The following is a 12,598-nucleotide window of genomic DNA, read 5'->3' as shown; positions in this document are numbered from 1 at the left end:
CTTGCGGGTGCAGGACGACAACTTTTAAGCACTGTTCATTCAGTAAATGTCTGGAAACACTTATGTCTTATTTCAAGAGTAAATTAGTGGTAGTGGTTACATGCATAGCTTCCAGCACGTACCGAGTGTTCACTATGTAGCTAGCTTCATACTCATAGGATATATTGACCAGTATCAGGAATCCCTCAGACTGATTCAGTCTGATTCAGTACCAAGAGCCACCCCCACCGCACATTATTTCAACACACTGATAAATATTAATCTAAACATAAATATATGGAAACGATACAGGGTAGGTCTGTACCTGGAAGCTTTCTGTTCTCACCTGTACACAGTTTAACCCACCGCAAGAATCACAGTCCTTACAGCAAAAAATGCAAAGTTTCTTTCAAGTAAGTATGTCATTTGTGTTTACATTAACTAGCAAGCACAGATGGGTCCTGATGAAGATTCCGACTTCAGTGGGAATTCTACATGTGCACAGCAAGAAGCCATCCTGACTTGGGCAGATATAGCAAATTAAATAAGCGGGACAAGCAGCGATAAGAAGGAAAAGGAATTCGGAGTACCCAGAGTGATTTTCTCACGCAGTTAACAGTAGTTGACCAAGGAATGCAACCCAGAATCACAGATCAGTGTCCTAACCACTAGACTACATAGTCTCTTGCTTCTCAACTATAATCAATACCATGAATTGTAATTATAAGAGGGGAGTTTACACAGAACAGTAAAAAAAAGCAAGTCTCTACAGTCCTGAGTACCAAAACCTTAGGATTCTTTCCAAAATGCCCCAGATAATGCACATGACTAATGTAGGCTGTTGTTTCCAAAGCCATGAATAGACATAGCAAAGTATGCATGGGGTAGGGAAAGAGATAATATAAGCAGAAGGATGATGGTTTTAAACTATGATTCCTAAGTTGCAGAACAACTTGCATTAGTAAAGGTAAGCAGGGATTAAGTGTAATGCTTTACTGAGGCTTTGTCCCAAATATAAAAACTTGTCCACATTCTACATTTCACAATTTGGCTGCCAGGATTGAGATGCATCATCAAAGACATATAGGGCAAGTTTGTGTAGCATCTGACTTACTTACTTAAATCATAAAAGTTTGATGTGGCAGCAAGCCCTATTTTCCAGCCATTAGTAATTTAGTTAGAAGACTTAAAAAAAAGGAAACCATTAAGAATCCAGTTCCATCTAGAAAAAATTAGAAGAAATTAAGTTCATCATGACAATTACATTTTTAGAGGAGTTTAGCTAGCCAAGACTGAGGCTGAGACAGCTTTCCTTAACTACTGTTATGTGTTTGCTAGTACTTAAGATAAGTTACTAGAAATTATTTTACTAGAAATAATTTACTAGAAACTATGAAGATGCTGGTTCAAAACAGACTCCTGTCCTTCAAAAAGGTATCTGGGATATCCCAATTATGCAGACAAATAGGTTTTAGGGTAATCTAGGAGGGACTTACTGGTTGGAAAAATTATAGTGAACTGGTTTATAGGAAATTCTGGTTAGCCAGAAGTGCATAAAGAAGGCTGACCTCCTTACCAGACTGACCTGGGAATCTTCTCCAAAGCTTTAGAAGCAGCATGGCCATCTGCCCAGTTTTTAACATGTGCCCCCTATTTTGCCTAATTTCTTACTTAGAAAATATAATAGAAAGTAAGGTTATTTATTACTTATTTATTACTTATTATTTATTACTTATTTGATGCTTGACCAATGGTATTCCAGTATCCTGGAATCCCCAGTATCCTGAGCTGTGTCACATTACTGAGGGGCATTTACGGGAAAAAAATACAGGAGACGTGCCAGCATGACAACAGGAAACTACAAAAGCACATCAAAACAGGAAATCCCCTTAAATAAATAAGACTACGACACCAAAATTGAATTCTGCACCTTATGGTGGCATGGCTAACATGCTTGAGATATTCATGTATTGAATTTTTCTCACTTTTAATCACAAAAGTGGTATCACGTTCAAGCTTGGGATCAAAGGGTCCTGGTTAAAGATTTGTAAAATTTTTATCACTGGTAGTTGTAATGAAAAGTTTTTTAAAAAGGTTTGTCTGATGATATCACAGACAATTTTGGTACTGGGGCTGTGAAAAATTCAAATGCTATCCCCTTTCTCTCTAGCACATTATGACAGTGTGGAGTAGTGAAATCAATTTTCTCTGAGATAATATCAAGAGATGTACTGCCATTCTGTTTTAAATGTGAAATTTTAAATATGAGACTGTTCCATATTTCCATAAGGCACAGGATGAAGGATCATGTCTTTGTGTTTATTTGTGTGAAGAATGTAGTATGCATCTGGTTGTGCTACCTCTGAACAGCCACCAAGATGAGCTCCCTCTCAACTCTCTCCCTTCATTTCTGCCCCACATTTGTTTCCCATAATGTGATGATGAGACAGGTGGTGTGGAAATTTGTTCCCAAAACTCTATGTACTTTTCTGAAGCCTTCTTAAACAAAGCTAGTCCCTTTGGTTTCAAGATCAAGCTAACAATCCATGCAAAGTAGTCTTTCTCAGGAGGCTTAATGCACCTCTTGAATTTAGCAGGTTCAGAATGAACAGTGTCCTTGTCACAGTAAGTTTCTTCAGGTTTCCCACTGAAACCAGTGAAAAAGTTTCAATTTCGATGGTAAGACATAAATGATAACACATAATTCTTCTGTTAATTAACAGCTGGATTCATAGGTCTGAAGAAAAATTCACACTTGAAACCAAAGAGTCTTTCTTTAATAACTAGCCTATGTTATATTGCTAGCTTCTACCATCATCTGATACCTATTATTACAGAATATTGCTTATATTTTGATATATTGATAAAAGAATCATTTTTATTATGGTTTGGCACTAAAACTTTGTAAACTAGCAATAGCTGAATATAGATTTTACTTAAGAGTACGCTAATATGTTCTGACTGAAAACATGCCCATAGAAGCATAGATCTCAAGGCTTCTAGGATTCATTTTTATCACCTTGGTTAATTCCTGCATAACTAGACTGTAGATTTCCCCCAGTAATTCCAACATCGAGTCCAAAAAGTCATGGCTGAACTAGAGCATGTCTTTTCAAAAGGCATCCAGTCATGACTCGATGACTCCAAGTAATGGAGAATTTACAGCACACTTTATAGTAAACTGTTCCAATGGTTCATTACTCTCACTCCACCTTATTTCCAGTTTCAAATTTTGCTAAACTCAGCTTCTAACAACTGGACCTTATTACACTTTCGAGACTGAAGAGCCATCTACAATCAAATATATAGAAGTGCAAAAAAGGGACTGTTCAAAAATAAAATCTGTCCAAAACCCATTTCTTCATACTTTTAGGAATCTCAGCGGAATTAGTAGAATATTCTTAGTTACCAAGAAGACAAAAGTTTGCCTAATTTATTCTAAGACAGTAACAGATACAACAAGTAGTTCTTCTAAGGCATATAGGCACGGTTCAAAGACCACTGAAATGAGCTCAAAGTTCTCCATGTCTTCAGCAAGATTTGCATCATGATTGAAGAAGAAACATAAAACTGCATAGCCAAATATACTTTGAAGTAAAAATACCTCTCACGAATAATATAAAATGAAAGCACTTTAAAAGGCATGCCCAGTGTGCTGATCTCATGACATGATACTTACTAGTTCAAATCAGTTTCAATAAAATAAATGTGGTGAAAGATGTGCAAATGCGGAGTCTAATTTATTTTACTTAAATGTTAAAAACTTCAAATTGAGGTAAAAGAGAGCAGAGGAAGGGAAGGTCACTTCTGTACTTCAAGAGCAATTTAATTTCCATTTCTATGGCTGTGTGTAACAATGGCCTTGATTGTAATAGTAAGGGTGGAGGATTCAGTAAAACCGTACAATTACAGACAGAGATTTGGGTAATTACCAGTTTTGCTTAGTGTTCATGAATGTAGAGTTTATTTCTGCGAGAAACTAAAGTGAATGATGTCTTATTTAATTCAAATTGCTTAAAATATTACATCATCAGAAAAGTAGCAAAATTGGGAGGTCACCTTTAAGTTCCTCCTCTGTTAAATTCAGTTGGAGCTTAAATTTTAATTTTACTACCTGCTTTTGGATCAAGTAGTTGGAATTGTTTATGCCTTTATTTTTGCAACATACAAGAATACGTGCTGTTTTGCAAGTGGGAGTTTGAAATGCTTAGACACCTGCTACTCAAATGCAAGTGTCTAGAGACAGCAGAAGAAAAAAGCATACTTGTTTCCTTTTCTTTACAAAAAAGGTGCAAAGCAAGCCAAAGGAAAGAGTACAGTAGGGTTTTTTCCTACCTTTGACACCAGACATATCTGGTTCTAGGTCAGAAGTACGTATCTCAGATCCTCACCTAATTGTGCCTAGCTTTCTGGATTCAGGGTCCTTCCACATGCAATCTCTGCAGTCACTATGCACGGTCACTACCAGATGACTGGCTTGACCAATAGGTCTTCCATGTAACCCAAATTTAGCCAACTGACAACTCCACTCTGGAGCAATTAGTAAAGTTTTGCAATTAGCACATTTTTTCAATTCAGGAGTGTCTTAGCAAGGTAGATTAATCACCATCATTCTCTCCTGACATGCCCTGTCTCAGAGCAAGTCCTCTACAGAAAACTATGGTTCATATGTAGGGATATTTTAGCAGCCATGAAAAGACAAAAGAGAGAGTCAAAAAAAGCAGAGGCGACTCCTGTGCAGGATGCATGAAGCCGCATCCTTGTTCTCCTATTCCAGCACAAATGCAAAGAAATTTTAAAAAGCCTGCATTTGCACTGGTATGATTGAGAGCCATCACGATAACCTACATTATTCTCCAGTAAGCGCACTAACAGTAATGGCACACCATGGTACATCAGAGTAGGAACAAGCCCTTGAAGAGCTTTCTGTCCATCTGACCCTGACCTCAACAGCTGTGAGCAAGCACATTTGAATCGTAAAAAAACTGCAAAGTGAAACAAAGCTATCTTTTATTTCGGTATTTACCTTGGTCTTTCTGGAGTCTATCTATCTGCACTACAGCAATATGTGCTGTGGTAAATACTAGTCAAAAGAGATCAATTAAGCTTCGAAGCTTTACACCTTCACCAGACCTCGATGGTCTCCAGTTTTATTGCCTGCTCTCTGTCATTATTTGTGTGCGAGATAATAAAGCGAAAGTCTTCCTTAGGGAAATATATTGCAACCAGTTTCGGAGGTTTGCCTGTAACAGGGGCCAGTCTGAATTTCACGGGGCTGTTACAAGGTGAATTCAAAATCCCTTCAGCAGTTTGCAAAACAGTCAGTTACTTTTAGTTCAAAATAACAAATACACACATGTGTATGTGTTACCCAGATCAGTCCTTTGGCACGTAAGTGACATTAGCGTGTATGAGAGAGTAGCACAACTGTATTTTCACCTACAGCTTACACAAATGAGAAGGTGGTTTCCTGTCTGGATCAGGCCAGAATCTGTTATAAAAGAAAGTATTAATCCTGTTTCGACTCTCAGATCTTCTTAAATACGTAAGCCTACATGTAGTGGTAAATTTTAAAGTTCACATAAAGTGTTTTCTTCTGTATCAATGTATAATAAGCCAGATGGTTTATAGGACAGTTACAGTTGTTTGCTTGAATATTAATATGAAGAGAACACACTGAAGAGCATGTTAATAGAGAACTTGCACATTTTTCACAATGATACTTGGAAGTTAAATAAAAATGGAAACTACAGTATTATCTTAATGTTCTACAACTGTAATGTACTTCAGATATTCTACCCTTTAATTCTTATAATTGCTTTACCACGTGTGAAGTAAATTTGACAAACTGTTGAACGACAATTAAAATCTGTCATGAACTCTGCCTTAAAATTATCTCCAACGTTTTTTTTCCCTTTCTCTCTTAGAGGATGTCTGTTTAGGAACCAAGAAGGTGCCATTAATTCTACAGAAATAATATAAATTGGGAGGTGCTCTTGAAAAGATAAGGGAATTCTTCAGACGAAGCATTCTTAGCAAGGGAAATAATTATTCCTGTCCTGTCCCCTTTTCTTAAGTTCTGTGGAGAACCCTCTTTCATGGGTATGCATTTTTTTTCCTCATTTCAGAGGTATTTTGCTAGGGAAGGGGTATTTCCTAAAATCAGAATCGCAGTTTTGCCTACTGCAACACAGTGCAGTTGCCTGACACATTTCTTTTCCTTTATTCTTAATGAAAAATAATTTTCTTCAAATTTACAAGCCAGGGTTCTGTCGTATAAATGGTATTTTACACAAAGTGGTAGAAACATACAGGCAAGATTAATTTTCTCCCTTTCCTTTGCCACACTCTGTCATCAGCTGAAATAAATTTAGGTTAAAGAGGAAAAATACTCTGAGAACAAAAAGAAAAGGTTTTTATTGCCCTATAATGTTTAAGATCTATTCTCTGGAATAATGCAGCAAACATCGATGGTAAAGGATTAGCGTACCGAAAAGAAAAATCCTGAGATCAGGCATAAATCTATCGCAGCTGTGAAAGTGAAAAAATGTGGCCATTCAGCATTGCACTCCCAGGAAAAGACACAGTTGTTTCAAAAATAAACCGTATTTTTGCTAAGGCAAGTTGGTTATCATTACTACAGGCTTAACCATTAAAAGGGCAATAGGCTACTGGAAACTTTCAAGGGATGCAGCTATTCAGGATTATCATCAGCGAGTAAAAAGTCCCATTTCAGAGTAACTGGTAGCTGGTGCTTCAGCCAAATTCATGTCCTGATCAAATCCCTCAGCAGTGAAGTGCAGATGAAACTCAGGTGCAGAAAGGTGAGCAGTCGTCTTCAGCGTGTGTGGTACCGAACAGAAAAGGGTATAAGGAAAAGCCTTTGACTTCTTGTCTTCCCTTTCTCAAGTACCTGCCCGTATAAACTGATGTTGGGGGGATCTGAAGTGGGCAGATAGGGAAGTTCTTTGGAGAAAAGATACTTTTCATTATAAGGAGAGCTCTCCTAAAATATAGCTGAGTCTTCTTATTCGTGTTCTGGCTTTGTTTTATTATTCTTATTTCCTCTGGAAAAGTTCACTATCCTGTCATTTTGTTGTAATAAAATAATCTTAGCCTTCTGGGATCTTATTTCCTTTCTGTGCTTAACCCCAGGATATTTGTAGAGTCTCAAAAACCTCTGAATCAGACATTTCCTAACCCAAACTGGGGCGTGTATTTAAGTTTCTTATTAAAAAAAAAAAAAAAAAAAAAAGAGTGGGTTTTTTTTTTTGCAATAACACATTTCAACATACAGCTCTCATTCCAGCCATAGCAACCCAGCCCAAACTGAACAGGGGACTCACCATCAGCCTGAACAGAGATGATCTGAAGGATGAAGAAGACAGATCCCATGCCCTGGAGAAAGGTGAGAGACAATCTCTGAGAGCCTGAAGCCATTGCCCTGCTTGCAAAGCCCTCAGCCGCAGGAGGTTGGGCTGCTGAGGCTTTTTCTCTCTCCTCCTCTGCACTTTCACAGTGGGGTCTGCAGTGATGATTCCAAGGAGTGCTTTCCCTCGGCAGGATCCTGCGTCTTGGGTTTGCACTGAAGGCGGGAGGGGTGGAAAAAAAAAGAGGGAGGGAGAGAGGAATCCTTGGCTTGGCTAGTGTGAAGGGGAGGGGAAGGTGGGGGGAGATGTCCAGCCAGCCGGGGTTGGGGAGCGGCTTTATCCAGCCCAGTCTGCAGGGCAGCGCACGCAGAGAGCCGGTGTGAAAAGTCACATTACCCTGTCGGTAAATACCTAATGGATCACAGTGGAAGAAATGTAAAAGCCAGGAGGGAGAGAAAAGGGGGGGGAAGGACAAGCGACGAGCAGAAGAAATCCCTGGCTGAGAGGAGAAGGGCAGCTAGATAGCTGGAGCTGGTACACGGTGAGTTTGTGGGCTTAGCTGTGCATCTCCAGAGGGATGGGTTCAGACATGGGGAGTGTTTTCTCTCTGCAACATGAGATCAGCGAGCGGCACACTGCTGAGGGTCGCAGGTCAGGGGCTGCCGCAGCAAGTGTGATGGTCTTCAGGTAAGGGCTGAGGAAAGGTGGCAAATGGTGTGGGACCCTGGCAGCCGAGCCTCCCTGAAGATTGGGACTGGGATCGGTTAATCCTGCTATTTCAGATCCTGGGTTTGGGATGGGCATGCGGAACTGAAGGTAGAAACAGGAGTCTATCAGCCAGTCTCCATCAGCGCTCCTGGTCCAGATTAATGGGTTGGTGCTGGTCAGGTTTGAATGCTCTGAAAGCAGCTTGATGAGGGGAGTTTCCAGCTCCCACTAGCACTTACAGCACTGACATCTGTCCCTTATTCTCATTCCTCCTATACTTGTCCCAACACAACTCAAAAGAAACGCTCACAATAAGAGGAAACATACTGGTGGTGATGCCAGGATTTATTTCGCTAAATATATAAACGGAATAGTTTTGTGTTGCTGTTGGAACTGAACAGGGCTCAGAAATGTTGTTTTCATATTCCCATCCTATTTTGCTTTTATTGCAGCTTCTTAAAATTTTTTTCCCTTAGAAATTCAAAGCTGGGCAAAAACCGCTCAGTCTCCTAGAAACTCTGAGCCACCAGGAACAGAAGTAAGGACCTGACCCTCCCCACTGCCAGAGGCCCCGGTGTCCTACGTGGCAAGGTGCTGGTAGACAGTTGCAGGCATCTTCTGATAGCGATGAACCTGCCCAGCGTTGTTTTCCGTCTGACTGAAATCACTCAAGCTCAGGCACTTCTGTAAATGATATTCAAGGAAGCAAGTAACACCATAATACTGGAAGCTTTAAAAATACCTATGCCTGCTGAATTCGGGCAGATAATGCTCTGATCCTGTTGACTTTTACAGAATCGTAGCCTTCTTCGCCTTCTTTATACCCATGCATGACATGTGAATGTACACGCTGAAAGCTTTCAGACAGGTAGCTTTGAATTTTCTGTTTATCCAGAGAATAGAGATGGCAGCAGGTTTCTTTACATTGCCTTGCCAGCCTGACTTGTAAGGAACACCTCCAGAGTTAGAAGGAAGGGCAGTTTCTTGCTCACTCCATCCCTAACATGGAACGCTTGGCGTAATGTAACTATGTGACTGCATTTCATTTCAACAGAAACTATATGCTCTGTACAACAGAAATTAACATGTAACATGAGAGAAAAGAAAACAGAAAATTGTAGTATTCTTTGAAGTTATTTGAGTTTCTTTTACTGGTGACATAGCTAATGGCATAAAATGCTGTTTTAACCCTCCAATACGCCAACAGTTCTACCCCTATTTTAAAAATCAGGGGACAAAAAAAGATGAGAGAATATCTTGAATCTACACACTTTTAGTGAGATAGCAAAGAAATTCCATGAAACCAAGTAAGTAATTACAGCAAGACACACAGCCAATAATACAGACTTGACATGACCACAGCAATAGCTCCAGGTTTCCTTGACACTTGTCATAGGGCTGATGACTTTGCTGGCCCTTTGCTGTCCTCATGAGTCTGGCCAAAGCAGTTGGAGGAAAAGACAGTATCTTCCGGATTTCCATCTAAAATTCCAAAGGTCTGTTGGATTAGTTTTGCTATAACTGGATCATTTCCTTGTGTTGATATATGTAAAGGCATGTTGCCACTCTGGCTCCTGTCTTGGAAAATCTCAGCTTGTATTCTTGAGTAGAACATCTCACTGATTTTAAAGAATTACAACAGACCACAGGATCTGTTCCTTTTTGAAGTTTGTAGAATGAACAGTGTGTAGAATGACCTGGCTTCTTCTTGTCATCCCATCTCAACTGTAAAGTAAGTCTGTAAGCATGGAAAGGCAAGGACGCTTACCAGTTATTAACTCCTGGAAGGTAAGTACCTCACTGTCAAACAGTTGTTCTTTCAATCTAATATTTCTATCGGCAAAAATCGCTGCTCCTAGGGTATTTTGGAAGATTTACATAAAGCTGAGCAGATTAGGTTTTGTACTGAAATGATGTACGCATTGTTTTGCATTGAAATCAACATTAATCCTGCCTTTAGATTTTGGGCTTCTTGGAACCAAAAACTCCAAATGAGATCTGGAAGTTAAGATGGTTAGAAACAGATAAAACCTTTTGCTCAGAACCTCTGGCATTCATAGCACTACAGTAACACATTGGTCAAACTATTTAGTGTATGATGCACAATGTACCATGACACATTACAAAAGATTAATTGTACGTGCAGCTTTACACAACTCACAGTTGGGAGTAGTGAATGTGCCAAGGGTGGTATTTTATAAAAGAGTGCTTCACTATATGCAAACTTTTACATAGGGAATAAGACATGCGAAGGCACTGGGCCATAAAGTACGTACATACACATATGAATGTACACACACAAAACACTCGTGCTGTGAAACACACAGTAATGGTTTGGGCATCTAGTACCTGAAGAGCATCTAATATACATTTACATCTGGAATATGTCATTCAAGTTAGAGTGGATATTTAATACTAAATAAAACACCTAGAAGAAATATAAGTGAACAAAGACACATTTGAAAACAGGAACATGTGTATTTACAATAGAGATTATTGTATTTGGTCTCTTCATATCTACTACTAGGAATATTTACTTTCTGCCACTAAAAATTTATATACTATAAACATTATAGATGTAAAGGCTCCAATTCTGCAAATTCTATCACATGATCTTAAGCCTTTGCAAGATAAGGACCTAAGATCCTAAGGCCTTGAGCAAATAGACACTCTCAGAAACATTTGCTATCTCAAGCCAAGCTGGGCAGATGTTGGCAGATTTGTTAAAGTGCTGCAGCTGGCAAAGAATCTGGTCTTTGAAGAATGCTGGAAAGTCACAGGAAAGGTCACTTTTCATATCAGAATAAAGCACAATAGAAATAAAGTTTCTGTTCAGAAAAATATACCTCTCTTCTCTGTCACTAAAGCATGAGATTCTGTTTAACTTGTTTCTCTGCATAATGCAATAGCTTCAGATGTTGACAGTCTGCATAATTTAGCTTGAAGAACTGAATTTAAATGGAATATAGGCTTTAGGATTACTTATCACCCTAAATTTTAATTCTTTTTTTAAAGAAAGAGATGTACATTAATATGTGAGCAAGGTGGTGACTAAATTGCTCTAACCAGTATGATTAGAATTTATCATATGGTCTGGGACTTCTGAAGTACTGCCTCCAGATGAAGTTGAAAGGAGATAAATCCAGAAATAACTGAGGCATAAGCTTGCTATGTGCCCTACACTCAGCTGCAGAGCCTGCATAAAATGATGGCACTGCTGGATAACTCCATAACCATTTGTGGTGATCCACGACCAGCCATGAGTTATAATATCCAAACTTTCAGACACCAGTTGATATACGTAAATGTCATGAAACAGTCGATTTCCTACGGGCCAGACGTGTTGGCCATGGCTCTCCCTAGATACAGTGGTGAGAACTGTGGAAACCGAGAGGATTTGGGTTCTGGAGCTTACTAACACGTCAACTTGTAAGTCTGCACAACCTCTTCAGGCTCTCTCTCTTCACATAGAAATGGAGATAACCAACTTTACACACCATTCTCATATATTCCTAGTAAATCAACTTAAGTTTCTTTATAGATACCTTTGTAATACCATATCATATCATTATTATGGGGGATGTCTGCTTTCCTGAAGCCTATGACTTGAGCTGCTGCTAGAAACAGGACAAAGAATTACGACTCAGCTTGTCAAGCACCATGTAACGGGATCTGAAATACCTAATAGACGATATAACATTTACATACAAGCATTGCAATGACTGACATCTCCTAAAGGATATGGAGTCTGTGCGACTGAAAGGCAGGCAGGAAACCTTGGTAGTACTGTACACTTATTGTATTCACGGATAGTACACCTACTGTATACTGGGATCCAAACTTACTCTGCAGCTGTATCCAAGCTTCTAACCCCGAAAAGGCAACTGGAAAAGGGAAAGAAAAAAGAGAAAGATTTCTTTGTTTATAAAATGTGAATTATTAAGCAACAGTAACAGAGACAAACATTTTTCAGTGTCTGGCAGTCTGCAACAGTCTACTAGCTGCAGGGAACTTTTAATTTTATTTATACAGAGTGTTTGCACCTAATTAAATGAAAAAGTAGAAACGTGCAGAACTACCTGAAAGTAATTCAGGGAGCTGATGAAAAAAAAAAAATTAAAAAAAGGGAAAAGGCATATGCCCCACTTTGTGGGTGGTGCGTCGAACACAGGGACCTGTGTCATGGTGCTGCTGACCCTGAGAAAGAGTGTGATTCTTACACTTACATCATGTTATGCGGGGTCAGGCATTGTCATGTGACAGGCCACGACGCTCATATAAATCATTGCCATGTAAACTGTAAAAATCACACTTCATTTCTTGAAGACTGAGCAGTTTCAAGAAAAGAATGAAGATATCTGGCCATAAAATGGCAGCCGCAATATTAGTGATACACAAAATTAACTCCATTTCTTTCCTGACGAACAGAGGTAAACCAAACATCTGGCTGGTTTTGGCTGGTGTTATTTGGCCAGGGGGAGGGCAATAATTTTTACTTTCTTCTTTTTCTAAAACCTTGCAGGAGTTTAACCGGTGAAAAT

The 12,598-nt window shown here is 39.2% G+C and overlaps 1 protein-coding gene across 1 annotated transcript in view; it reads right to left on the bottom strand.

Annotated features, from left to right (window-relative positions):
• SUSD5 (sushi domain containing 5) overlaps positions 1-7,419 on the bottom strand; it is a gene marked incomplete at both ends in the record, with an annotated part of 40,749 nt that extends 33,330 nt beyond the window's left edge. The window contains one exon of the mRNA XM_082315297.1: positions 7,326-7,419. Coding sequence (XP_082171423.1) covers positions 7,326-7,419 — 94 coding nt within the window. The remainder of the gene's footprint in view (positions 1-7,325) is intronic.
• Positions 7,420-12,598: the final 5,179 nt, after the last annotated feature.

Source organism: Platalea leucorodia (assembly GCF_965183815.1).
Source record: "Platalea leucorodia genome assembly, chromosome: 1".
NCBI classification, from domain to species: Eukaryota; Metazoa; Chordata; class Aves; order Pelecaniformes; family Threskiornithidae; genus Platalea; species Platalea leucorodia.
This window is presented reverse-complemented; position numbering and strand designations above follow the sequence as displayed.